Source organism: Culicoides brevitarsis, chromosome 1 (assembly GCF_036172545.1).
Source record: "Culicoides brevitarsis isolate CSIRO-B50_1 chromosome 1, AGI_CSIRO_Cbre_v1, whole genome shotgun sequence".
Taxonomy (NCBI): domain Eukaryota; kingdom Metazoa; phylum Arthropoda; class Insecta; order Diptera; family Ceratopogonidae; genus Culicoides; species Culicoides brevitarsis.
This window is the reverse complement of record NC_087085.1, coordinates 15,052,919-15,075,763: the sequence shown is the minus strand read 5'-3', so window position 1 is coordinate 15,075,763 and position 22,845 is coordinate 15,052,919. Positions and strand designations below refer to the sequence as shown.

General features: G+C 25.2%; 1 protein-coding gene across 2 annotated transcripts in view; it reads left to right on the top strand.

Annotated features, from left to right (window-relative positions):
* Positions 1–22,845, top strand: part of LOC134837016 (POU domain, class 6, transcription factor 2) — a 47,302-nt gene that overhangs the window by 5,401 nt on the left and 19,056 nt on the right. For both annotated transcript variants that reach the window (XM_063852323.1, XM_063852322.1), the window contains exon 2: positions 12,904–13,153. In XM_063852323.1, coding sequence (XP_063708393.1) covers positions 12,923–13,153 — 231 coding nt within the window. In that variant the 5' untranslated portion in view covers positions 12,904–12,922. The remainder of the gene's footprint in view (positions 1–12,903; positions 13,154–22,845) is intronic.

Below are 22,845 nucleotides of genomic sequence, written 5' to 3'. Positions count from 1 at the left end.
ACAAAATGATAAAGATCCATCTATCTATTGTATCAGGCGAATCGCTCATTTGCATGTTGATGATGAATAATGTAATAAATAAATGAAATGTACCTACAGAGCTCGTTTTTCGTACAATATGACAAAAACAGGAAAGGGAACATCTCTCATTATAACATTCATTATAATAATGAGAATAATAATAATAAGACAACAGTGCTGCTTAAGATGAATGGCAAAAGGAATAATATATAATTTTATCGATTTTAACGCTTTATGCTCCTTTTCTTCTCGTCTCTCTTGTGTTTTGTACTGTATTATAATGATAAATGAATTTGGATAACTAATTTTATACTTTTCGCCATCATCATAACCCTTTTTTGGTCTGGACTTACATGAAATACATTAATATATTATATTGATTTAATTAAAAGTATTATTTTTTTTTATTTTCTTTTGTTTTTTATCTTCTCCTGAACTTATGCACGTATATATGATAAAAAGTGAAACATTTATCAAAATATAATATAATATATGTTACATATATGCAAGATGAGCAGGCGTGGTTTTTGTTTTTATTTTGTTATTAATATTAATTTTTTTGCCTTTTCTAATTTTTATCGCAAACGCACGTTGCAGCAAAAAAAAAGATTCAGAAATAAAACGCATGAATGCAATTTCATTATATTATTATGAGTCTTCATTTCATATATATATATTTTATTATTTATAATCATCATCGTTCTCATACACTTCTTAGCAGCTTCGTCGTAGTCATCATCATCATCAGCAGCACCAAGTAACAAAATATAATTTATACATACAGACACACTCGTAATATATAATACGTTTTTAATTATATATTTCTGACTGTTACAAGGGGTTCTCTTCATATTATTATTATTATAACTTATAAGGAACATTTATAATTACCACATCGTCGTCGTCGTCGTTTTCATCGTCATTGTCGTACAATTGCACAGAAACATACAAATTATTATAATAAATGAATTTCATGTTTAATATCCATTTTAAAAGTTTTTAAGTATGTCCTCCTGTGTAAATGTATTAAACAGGGATGGAATCGAAACTTTTTTTTTTTTGATTATTTTGTAAAATTACATAGAAGTTTACAAATTATTTATCTAGAAAAAGGAGTAAATTAAAGGAGAGACAATTTTTACTAATTATGTATTATTATTACTATCGTCGCACAGACAATTTGTTGGATGAACTGAATCTTGATTAAAAATTATTTTTTCAAAGAATTAAATTAGATTAATTTTTTTTTTCGTAAGAAACACCCCTAGATTACTGTAGATATTCATTTTAAGAAGAACCCTTTCGATCACCCCATCCGTCATAATCGAATTATCTTAACATTAACACGCGTCATAAGTACTGAGTGACTCATCAAGCCACTTTTTTGCATTATATTTTATTTGTATGGAGTCCCTTACCACTGTTCTCAGGTATTCATCCTTCTTCAGGCATCGTTATAATAACAATTTATTAGAATATAGTATCGAGAGGCAGATGCAATGAGGAAAAATATTTTATTTTATTTAATTTTTTTTTAACATCAGGTGCAATTATTTTTTGATTTTGTTGAAAAATTAACTAAAGTTAATTAAATTATGTTATAAATTCAAATTTTATAATTTAAAATTATACTTTTTTTGACAATTCGTTCGAAAAAAAGTAAGAAAAATATTAAATTTAATTTATTTTTTGATTAATCAATAAAAATTTAATAAAATTAAAAAAAATGAATTGACATTAAATTTGTTTTAATAATTTTATATAAATTATTATGTTTATGCATTATTGATAAATTTATTTTTTGTGTAATATATAATGTTATTTTTTTTTAACAATTTACTTTAAAACAAAAATTAATTTTTACTTAAAATTTCTTGTAAAAAAATAATTTTAAAAAATTAAATTTTGTTTAAATAAAATTAATTTTTGATTAATTTAAATATTTTTTTAAATTTTTAAGGCAATCATAAAATAGTTTTACTAAAGATAATTTATTTTAAAAAATTATTTTAGAAAAATAAAATTTTAATTAAAAAATAATTATTGTTTAATATATTAATTTAATTTATTTTTTAAATTTAATAAAATTTTTAATTTTAACTAATTTTCACTCAAAAAATATATATTTAAAACATTAAAATATAATCATTAATTTTTCCTACTCAATACTATGTCCTTATGAAAAATTAATACATTTTTGCCCATTGCACCTACCTAAAAAGTAATATAAAATTTGATGATGTGACTTACCGATAGACTACAGACACTATGATATATTACAATATGTATCAGTCGCCATCTAAATGATTAAATCACCGAACGTCATCATCCTTTTATTTTATATTTCCCTCATAAAATGTGTGTGTACGCACATTATTATCATCAAGTGTGAAGAATACCCGCATATTTTCCGCATATCTGATGTGTTCGGGTGTGTGACACTGGCAGTATGTGCGGCGTTTTCTCTGTTGATAATATGCTTGATGCTTAAATAAAAATATTATAACATAAATTTATGATGCATAATAATGATGATGATAATGTTAAACATTATAATACAAAAGGCAACGAGCAAGCAAGCAGCAAGCATCAACAAAAACACCACTCAAATGTGTACGCAAATATTTTATGATGAGCGAAAAGCGCGCGCCATACAGTTATAATAATTTATGTTTGGGTATATTATGTGTTTTAATTTTACACCTTTTAATTGTTTGTTGTCGAAATAATAATAATAAAGGCTATGTTTTCTCCTTCCTATCTTTCCTACGTGAACGCAGAGAAAAAATATATATTAATATTATCATTATAATCAGGAAAATTTTTTCCAATGTTATATGTATGTATGTATGTTGCGGCATAAATGGTGTTGATAATGATACTTTTTAAACATAAATAAATGAAATTGTAAATATTTATGATTAAACTTATGATATATATATTCTCTTGTGTCGTATAAAAGGCTCGTGAAAAACAATAAGAAGAACAAATATAATAATGATAATAATGAGCAAAAGTATATTCATGAATGTAGTAACGGATATCATTATACAAAGTTTACAATAAAGGCGAGATAACGCAAAATTTAAACTTTATACCTTGATTCATCATTAAATATACCTTCAGACCCTCATTCGCATCCTGCTTAAAAATAAGATTAATGCCGGAGTATCGTCCACAATAGATATTTCCTGCCGCTACTAATAATAATACGCACGCACCACATCGGAAGAAAAACAAAAGCCATGAAACTTTTCATTCATAACTATATATGTTGTTGTTGTTGCTATTATTTTATGTTTTGGTTGCGAATGTCGAGAAATACACACAAAACTTGCCATTTATTATTACATTATTGTTTGAATATAGAAAACAGGACATTATCTTGTTGGTTACGATTATTTCTCGGGAAAACACTGAATGCATGATGTTTGTATATATGTTGTGTTATTATTATTATCATTTTATTATATTATTATTAGACACATTTAGCGCACCTAATTTTAATGTAGGTGCCTTCGTGTGGTTGTGTGCCACTTAAAAATTGATATACAAAAGGTAAAAAGCCATGTGTCATATTATTATTGTCGTGGATGGGATGCTGCTGGATGGAACAGAGACAATGCGAGCGTTCGTTTATGAGAGCAGTTATGCGGTTAAATTGAGGTACACGAAAGATTTATTTTACAGACAATGGTCTTTTTTTGTTCGTAAGGATCTATTGTTGTTCTCTCGTAACAACGACACGACACAAAGTGCTTGATTTACAATAAAACACAAAATCAATACGAACACCATAATTAGATTTTTTTTTCGTTGTATTTGAGTCATCATGCGTGTATATATCCAATCGCGATATCATCTTTATGATCCCTTTTATTTTTTCAAATTATTCGATGAAAAATAATGCAATGCACACAATTATATTTTAACATAATTATATGAAACACTGACTCAGACGTGGCAGCAGTAAAAATTGTATGCACTCAATTAATGCTGAAGAAAGAAAAAAAAATAAAATAATAATAAAAAGGGTTCATTAAATGAAATGAAAAGGGTTTTATTGCCTACTGTTTTAATAAGTACATGTTTTGTGCATAGAATTGAAACGTACTTTTTTTCTTCTCCCGAAATGAATGTTGTTTTGTTGTAATTGTATGTATGGGTGCCTTATTATAATATATAAGGAAATATGCAGAATTAGCGTTTGACGACCCCGATAAAGTGAAAAATTTGACGAAATGTAAGTTTTAGTGACGAACAATAGGAAAAAATTATAAAATTAATTTATGTTCATGCATGTACTTCTTCACTCCTTGATTAATCCTCCTCCGCCTCCTGCAATGCCACGGTACTTTATGAAATGGGTTGAAAAATAAATAAAAAAAAAATCGAACGAGTACTTCTAACACTTGCACAAATAATTTGATTTTCTGGATTTAGATTTTTTTAGTTTTTTTTTTTTATTTTTAGGGGAACGTTAATTTGTATTATGAACGGTTTTTAGTGCACTTTAATGATTTTATATATGATGCAAAGTAAAAAAAAAATGTTGTAGAAAAAAAAGTGACGAAAAATTTGTACAATGTGATAATTGTGAAGCAACAATGATCATTGCTTATTTTCCCAACCACATGCATTCCTCGTTCTCACTCTTTCTTTAAAACTATTTGTGGGATTTTTCGTACGTTCATTCAGTATAACGTTAAAATCTTACCAACGAAAGGGAAATAATAATAATAATAAAAAGAAAGAATGTTGAGTATTTTCTGTATGCGATGAGAAGTCGACATGGCACGCGACTCTCTTTTTATATAAATTTATAATAAAAAGTTTAACTTTTTTTGTTATAATTTTTTTAAGAGATGATTTTGGTAAAAAAAAAATTAAATTTTATTTATTTATTTTTTTTTAATTTATTTATTTTTTGTTATACATTTTTAAATAAATTAACTAAGTTATTTTATTTAGTATTTTTATTTTATTTAATTTTTTTAAACGAATTTAATAATTTTTTTTCATTTTTAAATTTTAATAGTTTTCGTTATAAAATAATATATTTAATTTTTTATAATATAACTTTTTAAAAAATTATTTAAATTTATTTTTTTTTTATTTTTTTAGAACCGATTTTTAAATTTATCTTAATTATTATTATTAAAAATATTAATATTTATTAAATTAATTAATTTTTTTTTCATAAGAAATTTTATGAAAAAAATATTTTTATCTAATTTTTTTTCAAAGTTAAGGTAATTTTATTTGCTTTAATAATTTTTGAGACAATGAAGTAAATTTATTTTAAATTATTATAAAATATTTTTAATTGCATTTTTTTTTAAATTATTAAATATTTTTTTAGTTTAATAATTTTCTATTAAAAAATTAAATTTTTTGTAATTTTTTTTTAATAAAAAATAAAAAAGTATTTCATTGCTTTACTTTGGTCTTGTTCTTGGTTCGCGTTGCGTTGTTGTTATGTCAGCTAATGACTATAATGAAATGATATTAATTAAGAATAATTATTTTTCAAGGATGTTTAACACATAGCTTAATGATTTTCGTACGAAAGTACGCACGAGGCGGCGGCGGCTACTACAGACGACAACGACGTCAATAACGAGTATTGTACACTACAAATAATATTAATAATAATGTGGACGCGATAAACTCATTATTACACTCTAATACTGTGAATGTTAGTTACTGACTGTGTGATACAGAGTTGTTAATAGAGCAATAACGTCACGACTTGATTATAATTTTATTTTTAATTCGTTTGTGTTAATAAATAATTAGTTGTCGCTTCTTGATATTTTTCCTATATTTATTATATTTTATTTTTTCCAACAAACTGAATAAATCTCGTGTAAACTGGACTTTTACATGATATCAGCCACCAAGTATTTAAAAAAAATCGATAAATTCATTTTGTTTAAGTGTCTAAATTGTGTGTGGCATGAGCTGCTCTGCAGTAATTATAATGAGCAACTTATGTACACTTAATAATGATACATGTATAATATAAATTAGCATGTTTTTAATGATATTAACGTCCGAGCCACATACACAACTTGGCGTATAAAAAGAGTAAAGTAATAAAAATAAGTCTCTGTGTATTCAATTCTACACATTAAAAGAGTTGAATAAGTAATTTACATTTTATTTTATATTTATATATATATATTATACGATAGTCATATATCATTACAATATAAAATTATATAAAATATCAAATTATAAAATTGTGTGTAATTTGTTCTTTCTATATCAAAGTCGCTCGTTCGTTGTCGTCGTCGTCGTTTTTCTCGTATAAAAATGCAGCACATATAATTTAATACAAACAACATTGTATTCCAGTTTTAATTTGTATCATTAAATGCAGTTTGGACTATATCGCGGTGCACAAATCGCATGTAGGCAAAACTAATAATGACGAGTGTTTGTTAAGTAAGTTACCTCAAAAGAAAAAAAAATACTAAATGCTCGTAAAAATGTAAAACATTAATATCTCAAATAATAATAAAGGGTTATGTGTTCGGTGTCAATATTAATATATATTTTATTTTATTATTCTGGAAATTTTATTGATTTATATATGTATAAATTAAACTTGTTTTTATACTTATTCTATGTGAAAAAGGACTCAACAACATTCTTATCATTAATTTTACTTTTTTTTTGTGTGTGGGAATAATTCCTATTCTCGCACACACACACATGGTTGCAGTCAGTGTTGAAATGGGTAATTAAGTTAGTTCCAGTTTTGATAATTATTATTAATAATAATGACCATATCAATTAATTGTCTCTCTCTTTTTTTAAAAATTATACATTCGAGTTGTATTTCATATGAAAATTTATTCTTTTTTTGTGTGTGTATATAAGTTAATTTATTAATGTAGCAAATTTGTACAAACTTATGGTGATTGTCGTTCGGAAATATGCTTTGAGTGGTAAATGCGGATAGTAATAATATGGTAATGTCATTAAAAATGTGTTGAATTAAGGCCAAAAATTAATGATTTATGTGTAAGATCTTTTATATATATTTTTTTTGCTTCCATATGGTTGAAAAAAAAGTTCCTGTAATTTTTATAATTTTTTTTAAAAAGTTCTCATTATATAAAAAAATAAATATTAAGTGTGCTTGATCAAATAAAAATAATAATAATTTATTTTTTATTGTATATTTTCATCGTAAAAATAATTATAATTATTATCTTAACAGCAATATATATAACGATGAAAGAGTTTTATGAATAACATTATCATTCAAGGGTGTGTTTGTACTCTAAACTTTCTGCTGTGCAGGGAAATTCATACAAAACAACAACAATAACGACGAATCGACCGAGAAATAACAAAGTTGTCCAATACTTCTCTATATATATAAATATATATTTTATTATTATTATTTTGTAGACGCACTCATTATTATTATGATTATAAAATATAATTTTTAATGAAATGAAAAAAGGGGAGGCGATCCTTTTAACGGAACAATAAGAGTTTTTATTGAAAACGTTTATTTATTGAGTTTATACAAAAAATTATGATTATTATTACAGACCATCCGGTCTCATTTTCTCAATTTTTTTCAAAAAAAAACTTGAAAACTGCTCATTAGAAATTTTTTGATTAATTTTGAAACTCATCAAAAATATCGATTGTTTAACCCTTTTCTAACACTCGTTCGGACCACACACATACATATACTTGATATAAAATTCAAAAGGGGTGATTATACTCGGAATTACTTTTATTTTAATGATATACAGAAAGTGCAAGTAGCATGGCCGGCATCATATATGCAGCTTAAGGAAGGTTTTTGCATAAACCATAAATTATATTATTATCACCAAAATGTTTGCTAAAATCTGCAGTACTCATGTACACCACAAATGCACAAAATAATACAATAAATATCGATTTATATGCCAAATCACTTATTGAATTGACGAGGAAGAGAACGACAACAACGACTGAAGATCGTGCACATGTTGAGACACTGAATTTTCATAATAATTACTTTAAAATTATATTTTAGAGGGTTGAATTTGAAAAATTTTTTCGACTACTAGCTATTGTTTGTTAAAGACCGTGAATAGGCGACGCACCGTTGACTTTGCATTTTCTATTATTTCATAAATAATAATAAAAATAATTATAAATAATGGTATATTATGCCAAGTTAAAGTGCTTATTATCGCTTCACTGCGTTTAGGATTATGTGTTCGATATGAAATCGATTAAAAAATTTTGTATAAATGTTTTTTTCAATAAAAAATATAAAAAAGGGAATAAGGCCGTTCCAAATTATTTTCGATGTTTTTGTCCCAAAATATTTTTTTCAAAATGGGGGGGGGCAAAATAAAAAAAAAAGTTTTGAAATACTTTTTCATACAAAATGACAAAATTTGAACAATTTTTGGTCATTAATGAATATTTTAGTTGTTTTTATGATAAAAATATTGAGATTTAAAAATTTAAAATTTATTTCAGAATATTTCGACTAATTTTTTTGAAAACATTTTTAGAGAAAAAAAAATCATGTTAAATTTTTTTTAATAAAAAATTCTTAAAAATTTAAAATAATTTTAAAAATTTTTAATTTTAATAAAATTTTAAATTTAATGAAATTTTCAATTTTGAAAAAATTTTCAATTTTGATAAAATTTTCATTTTTTTTTTAAATTTTGTTCCATTGGATTTTGACTTTTGAATAAGACAAAAGCAGAAAAAAAATTTAAGCGGCCTAAAAATTAAAAAAAATTGTTGTTTCATTAGCAAAGCAGCATTTGCTCTGCAGAGAATTAAAAACAAAACGCATGTAACGTTCCTCATCTCTTGTTGTCTAAGTGCTGATTCAAATTGTGTGTAGTTTCTTTTTTCGGATAACCTGATGACCGCTTCGCCTACCGTAACAAGAGATTTGAATTAATGTTTTCTGTGTTTTTTGTACGTTCTTTCACTCTTTCTCTTCATTTATCTCTTCTTTTCGTACGTTGTTGTTGTTGTACGTATCTTGCAAGTTTAAATTGCATTTTACATCCAAATAGCTTCCATTGAGCTACCACACACGGCTACTTTTGCCCGTATTTGCATATGGTGCATGATAAGTGATGTGTTATATTTCTTCTGTGTGTGCGTTTCTGTGTGTGGCGTACAAAATACATTTTTTTTTTATTTATTTTATTACAAACAAGTAGTAATATGTTTTTTCTGATAATATGTTAATGTAAAAGTTTATAAGCAACGCAAGTACATTTATCGTATATGGAGGAGAGGAATGAGACAAGCAGCTAATAAATAATTGGAAAAATATCGGAAAAAAGATGAAAACAGATACGCAATAATTTATTAGTGCTTTTTTGTGCATTTTTTCTGCTTTAATTTTTTTTTGTTCTTCTTGAAGTGAAGAAAAAAAAATTTTTCCAGTCAGTCATCTGACTTGACATCATTTTGGAAAAATTTCAAAAACATTTCCAAGTCATGGTCAGTCACTCAAATAATTTTTAAACATATATAATTTAACTTAATTTCATCATTTATCCAGTGGAAAATTTAATTTAATATAAAATCAACATCATCCCACTGCCATCTTGACAGAACAGAATCATTATTATTTTATATTGTTGAAGAAAAGTGAAAATTTATAAACAAATAATAATATAATTTTCCAAAATGCACAAAGATTTAATTTTTTTTCTGTAAACACACACAAAGGAAAATTATTATTAGCACGAAAAATACGAATACAGTGAAAAATATTATGTGTGAAAAGACAAAGTGGACAGTTTAATAACAAAACACAGATCACACGTTCACAAGGTTTACAACTAAATACAGGTCATGAAATTAATAATTTTATTTACATTTAAAATAATAATAAAAAATTTTATTAAATTGTGTAGAGATGCAAATTTGCAGAGGAATTAAGAGAGGAAAAATTACACCCGTATAGAGGTCAAATAGTTAATTACGTACTTAAAAAGTTAAAAGTTGACTTTTTTTTGCAATAAAAATTATTTTTCATTATTTATTGCAGTAAAATATACTTAATTATTTATCTAAGTTACTTTCATATTGACCTGAAAATGAAAAATGTTCGCGAAATTCCGATACATTTTAAGAACATGCACTTATAAAATAATATTTTACAGATAAATACCGCAATTTAATAATTAATAATATCGAATATAATGGATGTTAATGTAAATTACGAGAGTATTTTCATCATTATCATCATCTGGAACATAATCGAGCGATTCTGTTTAAGTAAATTGCGCTTTTTGACTTGATGATAACTTTGCGAGGAAAGAAAATATCTGGAGGCCTTTCCAAAAAAATATTTTTTTTATTTATTAAACCTGATTTCATCTTAACATTTATTTAATTCGCTAAGTATCATTTTGGTTGCGAGTGTTGAAAAGTACCTCATTCCCTCTTATTTTAATCTTTCATTTTTTTATTATTTTTTTTTATTTTAATTTTTTTTTCGTAATCCAGTTCAATAAAATCTGTGCATAAACTCATGTTTCGAGTCTCCAGCACGTCGTCGGCAATAATGCAAAAATGTATATATTTAACTCAATATAAACGATAAGAAGAACAATGTAATAAATTAACGCTTGCATATTTTTGCCATACGCATGCAACATACATTCGTACATTCGATCGGCTTTTTACATGGATTCTGACTTCTCTAATTAAATATTATAATGTGCGTCCGTATAAACTCTTTTTTTTTTCGTTGTTTCTGCAAAAAGTCTGTGTATGCATAACAACAACGAAAAAAAAGTGTATCGAATATTCGTACAAAATATTTTTACTTATGGGAGCTGCCAATTTATTCATCTTGTCTGCTTGCTCCGGTATTGAATTTAATTTTCATATTATATATCAACTCAACGCGCTATTTACGAGCAAGGCGAGGCACATCTCTCGATCATATTATGTAGATAATAATTAAAAAAAAGTGCAGTTTTCTTTTTCGTTTTCATTATTTATTTATATGCAATTTATTATTATTTATCAATTGCGCGTTCCTTTAATGATGAATGCGTGTTCCGTTTGTTGTTGTTGTTGGCGGCGGCGGCGTCAATTAAGGAAACAACTTCGAGAGTAACTACTCATTACTATTACAACTCGGATTCCTAATGAACAGAAAATTATAACGAAAAAAATTTTTTTTATCGAAATACGTTTACTTAGGCCAAAGCAATAATCAAAAATGTTTTCGATTTTTTTTTTTTTTGAAAAATTTGTAAAAATCTTATATTAAGTATCTAACATCAATGAAAATTTTCTATAAAATTTTACAAATTTAAGTACATGGAATTTAAAATTTAGTGTTATCATTATATATTTTTTAAAATACGATAATAAATAATAAAATATAGAAAATTTAATGTATGTTATTATATTTATTTATTGTCTAAAATTTTACGTTTATCAAAATTAATTTATTTATATTTAGTTTTATTTAAAAAAAAATCGGATTTATTAATATTTAATTATTATTTTTTATATTGTTTGTTGTAGTTGTTGTTGTTATAATTTTTTTTATTTAAATGAGTTTTTTTTTATTTTTTGTAACTAATTGAAATTTTTTCGCGTGTTTTAGAATTAATATTTTACGATTAAAATCGCTCAATTTATCAAGATGCATTTTTACTTCTATTTTTTTTTGTTCTTTTCAGTTTCATCTGCTAGATTTTCAATTTCGTTCTCACACAACTTTCTCAAGTAGTATAAATGTTCACTGTAATTGACCGCTGAATCGATGCTTTCATTGATTGTTTTAAGTTTTTCTTCACCGCTAAACAGCTTTATTTCTTTGAGAAAATTTTGAATGTAGTTTTGGTTGTTGTCTTCGGTCATCTTGATGCTGCTGCTCTGCTGCTTGAGATAAAATATGATAATATTGTATAAAATATTATAATATTAATTTTATTACGTTATATGTTATAATTATATTTAAAATTGAATATACATAATTAAAAAAAATTGTTTAATCTTAAAATTTTTAATTAAAAAAGTCATAAAGTAAGAAAATTTTATTTTTGTACGGCTCATGAAATTATTTTCTCGGATACTTTTGAAAAATCATTAACTAAAAGTGTTAGTTAATAAATTTTTAATCAATAATTTAAATTTATAATTTTTAATATTACTGGAAAATTAGTTCACAAGTCAAAATTTTCTTGCTTATTAAATTTTTATGAAAAATTATAAAAACCTATAAAAAAATATAACTATATTTTATATATTAATACATTATTATATATTATAATGATATAATGATTACAAATATAATGAAAAATTGTCAATGATTTGAAGAAAAATAATTATTTCTCATATTTTTTTTTAATTTTATACAGAAATATACAATATCTTATGAAATTCTGTACTTTAGTACAATATTAAATATTTCTTATTGTTCAAAAAATTTATATAATCGAAAACATTTTTGATTTTTGCATCGGCCTTACTTACACACGCATAAAATTAATGATTATGATGATTAGCGCAATGATTAATTAACAGGTTTCCATATAAAATGCATAAAAAGTGCATTTTTTCTCTCTCGCGCGATACATTGTAGTAAAAATTAAAATAAATTACCTTTCAAAGGTTAGGTTAAGAACAAGCCGCACGTCAGATTTGAATAAAAAGCGGTTGCCAGGTGTAATAAAAATATCGTCGATAATATAATATATGATTCATATCTCATCATTATAATATTCTTATTAGACGCGGTAATCATTAGAAAATAATTAGCAACAATGTTGCATTTTAATTTTGATCTCGTGTCGTGTATACTTGTAAAGATTTAATGAAATTATAATTTTTTAAACTATTTTTTTTTTATTTCAGACCGATATGCAGCCTTGACATGGCCGAAGGTTTTGAAGAGTCTGAAACAAATAATAACAGTAATAATTGTGAAGGAGCAGTGATGATTGGTACCGTTATGCCATCTCTGGCATCATCTCTCAACTTTGGCTCGATCAAGAAGGAGCTGGAATCGGCATGTGTCACGTCGAAAATTCACTTGTCGCCCGCCCACAGTGACAACGATGACAGAAACCGAAGTCCTGAGCCACAGAAGCGCAGCGTAAAAGAGGTAAGTTTAATTAATTTCAACTTTTTTTCTGCTCTCATCATCATAAAATTACACTATTTTACATAAATATATGAAACATGAATCCTAATTTGTATTCTATTCCGACAAAATTTAATCGAGTAACTTCAGTTGAATCTATTTCATGCGAATATATGTAAGTTTTATATGTCCTTCAGGCATTATATATTTTAAGTTTTGCCCTGTTCCAACATCGGACATGGGTTTCTTTGTGTTTCAGACACACACACACACACATTGATGAACCAAACCTGCCTGCATAACATGTTCATATGTTACAAGAATAAGAAAAGTTTTCTGACCATCATTTAGCAAACTCTTACTTTATTTATATTGATTGTGTGTACACTTGTTCTAATTTTCATAAATCTCATACGTGTTTGTGCGTCAGGGGTTATTGTACGGCACTTTCGGAAATTTAGGATGAGTTTTCTCCTACATTTATCTATTTTCTACATGAGAGACCGACAAGATTTATTATTAAAACTTTTTTTCATTATAGGTGTGAGGTTGAACATTTAAAATAATAATAAAATAAAAAAAATAATAATTAACTTAAATTTTGGTTTGAACTTTTAAACATTTCTCGTACAGGACAAAATTGGATTTAATCGCTTTTAAAATATAAATTTCTTGTAAAAAAAAAGATGAAATGTCCCAATTATTACTTTTATATATCATAATATCATATATGATATAATAAATAATAACATTCTAAAAGTTATTAAACATTAATTAGCCTAAGGGATAAAATATATTTTTGCACAAAGATCGTTTCTTTAATTCCCTTGTAAGTTTATATGCGTTCACATACTTATTCTTAACAACATTCGCTTATATATATTATACATATATATATTTGTATACATTTACACATCATGCATTAATGAGTTAAAATATCATAAAACTTTATTTATTTATAATTTATTATGGATATTATAAAATATACGGACTACTATAAACATATCATTTCATTCAATATCTTGCTGACTCTGGCTCTTTCTTTCTCTCGTTTATTTATATTATTAGTATACATTTGTATATTATATTAATATTATATATTTTGTGTGTTGTTACAATTATATCTCCCATTCATTCAATGTTGCCATTATTATTATATTATTATTCCTGTTTTTATTTTTATTTTATATTTTCAAGATGACCATTCCTAACTTTGAAATATAAAATATATGAACTATCATTTAATAAAAAAAACTCCTTTTTATTTTAAATTATAAATAATAAATATACAACAACAACAACAAAAATTAACCGTTTATGAATCTTTCGTGTTTGCTGCTGTTGCTACTTCACATACGTTCATTTTATATATTGAAGCGTAATTGTAATTATGAAATTCAATTTGATAATAATTAATTTTCACGATATATCGTGAAATGAAATGTGAATTAAAAAGACGTCTGACGGCTATATAATATATTTAAACATGCAGAGCAATGGCAATTATTATTATTACCATTATGAGTCTGATTCCCTTCTTTAAAATATTTATACGTGGCAGTTACGCGCGTAGTAGTATAATATATTAATGTATATTTTAAAAAACAGTTTAAAGAGAGAGAAAGAGCGAGAAAAGAACTTTGTATTTTATTAATGTTATTATTATTATATATATTTGTTGTAAATCATAACATATATTATTCTTGTTTGTAATAAATGGTTACTGCAAAGTAGCACGTTATTTTGCAATAATCATGAGTCAGACGCACATTATCACTGCCGATTGTCAAAATATCCGGCACCAAAAGGAGTAAATCGATAAAATCTTTCTCTGAGTCATGGTGCTTTGAGATAACAAATAAAAAACTGACCAAAATATATACATAAAATGATTAATAATGCTAGAAATGTTTCATATATACGAAATTTCTAAACAAGACAAACAAATGATTCTAATCCTTTGCCATCCATATTCGACTTCGAGTCCGACTCGGATCGAGCAAGAATAACATTGCATGTAAAATATTTGCATTTGCATTCAAAATTTATTAATTCAATCCAGCAACATGTCCTTGCCGAGGACTATCTAGAAAAGACACAAACACACACACATGATATATGCTTTCTTTTGCCCATTTTCATTGCTAATACAGCCCATTAATACTTATAACCGCCTGTCAAACTCCCTCCTCTTCTTCTCTGCCCCCGTAAATTTATTTTCCGAGAGAGAGAGAGAGAGCAGAGAATGTCATTCTCATGTTTGTGTTTATAAATTGTTAAAAAGTACAATTGTTTCGGGAAAAATGATGATGTAGAGAAGAAGATGTAGATTTATTATAGGTATCATGTCTCTTGTCTTTATTTATTTATAAATAATGATAATCATATTACAATGGATTTTGCATACGGATTTTTGACTTCGAGACCAGATACATGTTTGATGGACAAGAGTCATCAATTTAAATTAACATAAAAATGCAATGTCCTTTCTTCTTGATTTATGTTCAGAGAAGGCAATGTACCGTACTTTGAAAAAAAAAACGGTACGTACGGTACAAATTTTAAAATATTTTTTGAAGAACATTCATTTTATGAGGGACATTTATTAAAAAATTGATCAAACAAATTTTAGAATTTCAAAAATTTTTAAAATTTGTTTAATTTATTAAGTATTTTGGCGAAACTACTTACGGTACAAATTTTGAAATTTTACGGTACACAGTTTTTTAAGTCAGAAAATTTTAATTTTTCTTCTTTCTTTTAATTTTTATTTATTTTATATTTAATTTATTTATTGACACTAAAAGAAGAAATATTCATGAAAATTAATTTTGCAATTCTTATACTATAAAAAACGCATTCTTGCGGTACGGTACGGTACATACCATTCGCATACCCTATTTAAGTTGCATTTTTTGTTATCAAAACTTTTTATTGAATTAAAATAAAAAAAAATCTAAGTTGACATATTAAACAAAAAATTAGTTGATGTGACCAAAATGGTTATAAAAAGACAATGAACGAGGACAACGGCGACAACGAAGAAAAGGAACAAGTTTTGAGTGCAATAACAATGTACAAAACAAAAAAAAAAGTATGAGGAAAGGTATGAGTTTTTATTATTACTTTGATGTAAAATTGTTAAGAGTCCACTTCTGGAAAACTTATGGCAAACAATGAATGATGTTACAATGTGGTTAGGGTGGCAATGTGGCACTATTTACATAAAATTAGACGAAAACTACTTTCTACCCTGTATATGTACAATTAATAAGACGTTTAAACAATAGAACTTTTTCAAAAGTCTATCCATCCTATATTATATTGCAAGAAGAACAATACCAGGAACAACAACAACAACAATAAAAGGAATGAAGCATACTTTTAGATAAGATAGTAGGTACGCACAAATTTGTATATGATATATATGCGAAACATGTAGTTGAGTACTCTTGATGTTTTTGCTTGAGGAACTTTGCACAGATACTATTTATGTTAAAAACAAACAAAATTTGATATCTTTCCTTCAAGTTTCCAGCAACACACAAAAAAAATGTTTGTTGGCTATTTTACCTTTTAATATAATTATATAAACTATTTTGAATTTGATGTGGGCAGTAAATGTCTATTAAAAGAGATTTACCTGAAATATGTATGTATGGTATGTGTGTGTTAAAGATATTGCATTGCAAACAAATTATATTGTGTACTAAACTTAATGGGAACAGGATCGAATAAATTATAGGAAAATTTTATCAAATTCTCCCCCATACTTAAAAAATAAAATAATAACGAAAAGTTTTACTTTACACACACACAGATACCTACCATGTTTAGATGGCAAAGTTATGTAATGTTACGAAAATTATAAATAAATAGTTTTGACCATCAGGCTCGGATGCCATGAGAAAAGTAAATAAATACACAACAGGATCAATCCTTTTTTCGTACCAAAAAACTCATCTTTCCGAATAAATTACGTAAAAGTTCAATACTCATAAATATAAATTGTGATTTAAATATTATTATTATTAAATGTATTTTGCCAAGATCGAAATTCAAGGAATTCGATAGTTTCGTCATTGAATATGTAATGAAATGATTTTATTTTAAATTTAATGCAATAAGGAAGGAAAAAAACGTAAGAATTTGTAAAATGCAAGTTAACATCCAAAAATAATTTGGCAGATTGAATTTAAATAAATCAATCATTATTATTGTATTTTATTAACTTGTTTTGCATGCAAGAATTTTTTTTCTCTTGGTATAAAAATAAATGTTTAAAGACGATACAATTTTTGAAAATATTTAAGGTTGTACAGATTTTGTTAAAATTAGGAAGAAAGTATATCGATTGTATTATTTAGACTTTGCTTCACTTTTTAATTCAAAAAATTTAATTAAGAGAAAAAGTTAAAAATTAAGAGAAAATTGTACTAAGATAAAAAAAAGTTTACAAAATTCACATAAAATTTAACTTAAATATAATTTTTATAACGCTTATCTTAAATTTTTTGTTTAATTTTTTTTTAGAATTTTCAAAAATGTGACAAGATTAACTATTTGGAAAAACTTAAAAAATAATAAAAATATTTTTCGATATTCATTGTATATTATATCATAATGTCTATTTTGTTCAAAAGTTACATTAATTCGATAAAAAAAAAATTTTTGACAAAAACATAATTTTTATAATCTAATATTTTTTTTTTAATTTTTAAGAATTTCAAGAAAATATTAAATAATTTAAAATATGAAATGATTAATTAGAATATTAATAAAAAATATTTAAACATATATTTTAATTAAAAAAAATTAAATTAAGAATTTTTAAAAATTTTAAATAAAAAAAAAATAATTAAAAATCTGAAAGTTCTTGCATTTCATAAGTTTGATATAAGATATTCTTCCAAAAAATTTTCTGAAATTTTCAAAAATAAAGAAATTTAAAACATTTTCGATAATTGTATCAACCTAAAATGCAAGTCTGGAATTATTTTATGCAAAGTTCTGGAATATTTTACAGAAAATATCTTATTATCCCCTAATTTTTCTCCATAATAACGTACATGCACAAAATATTCCTTCATTATAACAATGTGTAAGATAGACGAAAATAACCGTAGTTTGCATAACTATCCACAAGCCTAATTAGAAATGAGGATTATTATTATATTGTGCTTGCTCGTCTATCTAGATTCCCCTGCATGAATGTTGTAGATTTTACCTCATCATACCCACGTACCTATACACAAAATATGTAAATCTAAATTTGCTGGAATTGTATACATGTATATATTTTAAAATTAGGGACGACGAACGACGACGACGAAGGATGTGCAAATAGAAATGCAGTATAATTGCAAGAGATTGAGAAAGTGGTATGAAAACCACTCGATGTAGCACTACTGAAGGGTCACTCAATGAAGGTGTCCCCGCAGCAGCAGCGAAGTCAATATGCATAATTTGATAAGCCAAAAAGAGAGTTGGATATCTCCGCGCGCATGCAAGTAGTCTGAAGTGTACTCTACCCTTTCCTCAAAATTTATGTTATTTTATCTTCGTCATAAAATTGCATGTTATTGTGCCGAGTGCATAGAATGCAAATACTGTTACACGTCGTACACAAGGAGCGAGGAGAGAATAGATGTTGGACCCCGTGTAGAAGTGCAGCAACAACAACGAAACGACAGTAAATGGAAAATTTAAATTTAATCGATAAATAAATCTTGCAATTTAGATCAAGCAAATTCATTCAACCATTTTGAATTCTCATTTCTTTAATTAAGTGTATTTAATTCAATCAAGTTAAAACAAAATGAATATTATTATGTGTAGGCTTCCGTACTGTACAGCAGTTGTTTTAGCACTCTATCGGGCTTGTAAAAGCGATGTAACATCAGTAGTAGTTGGAATTACTAAAGTATAAATATCTCGTAGTCGACACATGAAATTTCGTTTAAAGTGAGTGCTGCTGCTGCCTCCTCGGTGATATGCGAAAAGCCACATTCACAAATCAAGACAAACAACAAGAATGTAACATTGAAACACTTTTATTGGCAAAAAGATTTGGATGTGTGTAACTATTTGTGCAGTCGCTGTGTGTTCCGTATGCCAACATGCATTTAAAATATATTAAAATTGAATTCAGTAAAATATATAATTTCGATTATTGCATACATAAATATGTAATAAATTTAAATAATGCATACTATATTTTTAACTTTGTTCCTTCTGCTTCTTCTTGTGCTGAATTGTAAGAAATTGCGAGCGAGAGAGAGAGTCGAAACAGTAGCAATAATATGAAACATTTATAGAATGTGTGTAATACAAGACGCAATTTTATAATAAAATTCATGCAAAAAATGCAGAAATAATAAAATGTAATCTTATCATTTATTTAGTTTATAATTGGCCACATGCATATATTTTATATCTCTCTTTCTCTGTGGTTTTACCTAAAAATATGTAAAAAAAAAAATCTCAAATTAATGCGAATGTTTTTTAAGAGTCATTTATTATAACAACACCGTAATTCATCAATTAAGGGAGGAATTCCAACATTTTTGTCTTCGATGAATAATAATTGTAGTAATATAATTGACCTCCTCTCAGAGGAGATTTTGAACTTTAAATGAACTTTCGTGATGTTTATTGACATTTGTCTTATTTATTGCGAATCACATTATTATTAAAATATACTAACTCAAGAGTTACCGTTTCATATTACAATTATTACACAACGTGAAGTTTATTTTGATACGCGATATTATTATAATTTAATGTATTTACCTAGAAGTTGCGGGAAATTTTAAATAAAACAAATAGAAAGTAAAATCTTATTTTTTATTCAAAAATTTGTAGTAAAAATAAGCTTTTTATGAATTATATTGAGTTATATAATGATACAAAACATTTTTAAGAAAAAAAATTATAATTATTTTATTTATTTGATTAACAAAAAATAGAATAAAAATTAATAAATTATAAAAAATTATCATTAATATATTTTATTTAAAAAAAATATATATTTATATTTATATACTTATAAACTGAAATTTAATAAAAATAGATAATTTTAATAGGAAATAGAATTTTTTCTTTTGTATTTCTTATTCATTTTTATTTATTTACTTATTAAGTTTTATTAAATTTTTTCATGATATATAAACAATGAATAATGATATAAATGTATAATAATATAAAGAAATAAATAAATATTCATAAGATGATTTTTTTTATTATTTTTACGAAAAAATTGCTAAAACTTAAATGAAAAGAATTTGTTAAAATTAAAAATTAATATAAATAATTTTAAAAATAATTTCAATCCATGATTTATAAATATGATTAAATAGATAAATAATCTCAAACAAATATTTTTAATTTTTTAATTAAAGTAAAATTTTTTAAAAACGCAAAAATTGTTTTTTTTATAATTATTTTACATAAAATTTTGATTTTTAAGATTTATTTTATTTATGATTTAAAAAAAAACTTGAAATGTAAATAAATGATTTCTAAATATATTTTGAAAAAAAAAAAATTCTAAAATTTAAAATAGAAGTTATAAAATTAAAACCAAAAACCGTTTTTTTAAAACCATCTTATAAAAAAATCCTATTTTGGTTTATTTTTTTATTTTTATTTTTAAGTTTAATGTAATCCATAACTAAAAAAAATATAATTAAATAAAATATAATTTTCATAAAAATTTATTATTTTTTTAAATAAAATTTCTCGCAGCTTTTAGAAGTAAAATAGTGCGAGAGAGAGTTACAAATAATAATATAATTTAGGTGTTCTTTTGAATCTAATAAATTAATAGTAGGTTTTTGCATATTTTATACACAAACATTATTTATCTATTCACTACATTTTAAGTTATATATTTTGCTAGAAACGAGTAAAATTATACCCAAAACACGAAGAAATCGGTACTTCTTATAAAATTATTATTCCATTTATAATTCATACTCAATTAATTCAATTATATGTTAAACAAAGTTACATTAAAATAAAATTACGTTCGCAAAATATCAGTCTTTTATGATAATAATAATATAAATAATAAGTTTTTGGTGCAAAATATATTTATATTCCGATGTTTGACGTAGTGCCGCGCCGCATTGCTTACTACTACTACTAGTTTACATGTTGAATGATGATGATGATGAAAATAATTAAAATAAAATAAATTCACAAGGAAATACAAGGAAGAAACACAATCTACGATGTTTTTAATTAAATTTCAATAATATATAACTTAAAAATACACCACAACACACGGTAGTATCAATGCAACTTAAATATGAAAATTATAGATATAACAATTTATATTTACATATATTTTATTTCCATTCATTTGATAAATAATAACTTATCTTTTAAAACGTATCCAGTGTGTGTTGGGGCTCTATAACTAGATGACTTATGATATGCAAGCGGTTCTTCGGTTCTTCCTACATACCTGTGTGTGCATATATGTTGTCCGAACATAAATAAAAGGTAACATATTTTCCATGTATATGAGTGAGTAATAATAATTAAAAATCATCTCACAGCTTATAAATTGCAATAATTGTTAAATGAGTGTGTCTGTGGATAAATGTATGTTTTTTCGTATAAGATAACTTTAAAAGGTGAAAAATATCATATTTTAATGAATAACATTAATAAAGTAGGGTGTCTAGTATTTTTCTTTTTCTTTTTAATTTCTGCAAGAATTTAAAAGAAAAAACGGTCACTCTGAAGGCAAAACCGACTTATTATTATTATCAAAAGTGTTTATGCCTTAAAAGGCGTGGCGATATGAGGCAGAACTGGCTGTATATTTTTTGACAGCGATATTCATGTTTCATTTCAACTTTTCGCGATATTATTCAATGCGGTGTACGTGCATAATTTTTAATTATTTATTGCTTTTAATATACAAATTATTGTACAATTACTTAATGAGAATTGCAATTTCATATCATTTTGCGTACATTTGTACAAAAAAACTTTAAGAATATATGTTAAATTATGAGGTGTGGATATGCAACAACAACCTTTTACAAAATATTTTAAATACTTCAAAGTCAACTCGGCAATTAAAATTAGCCAGCTACGGTCCCCCTCATTATTTAGCTTTAGCTTGTACGGTTTCTCAAATTGCACAAATCACCCCGAGTGAATGAACAATTCGCCAAAAAAAAAAATTTTTTTTTTAACAATTCCATTGTCCGTCGTACATATATCAATATTACCCCCTCAATTTATTTGTGATACTTTTTTTTAAACTTTTTTTTTTATTTTTTAAAAGAAAATCAAAATAAAAAAATCTACATATATAATTTTTGTTTGCATGACTGGACACTGGACCGACGATGGCAATGGTGATGATGATGATGGGGAAAGCTATAAAGCTTTTTTTTGTACATTCAATTTTTTTTTTTGATTTTTATTTTTTTTATGAAGTGTATAGCGGCAGCACTTATGTTCGCTATTCTCGCATACTTTGACTAAAAAAAAAATATGTATGAAAAAAATATTATAAAAATAAAAATAAAAAGAAGTATAAAAAATGGCTCCGCTATACAGCAACATTGTCTTTCGTCTCTCGCATATCAAAATATAGCAAGCGGCATATGTACAATAGTAGTAATAAAAATAAACAAAAAAAAAACATATTTTTATTTTCAAATTGCACGTGTGTTACTCCGGACATGTAT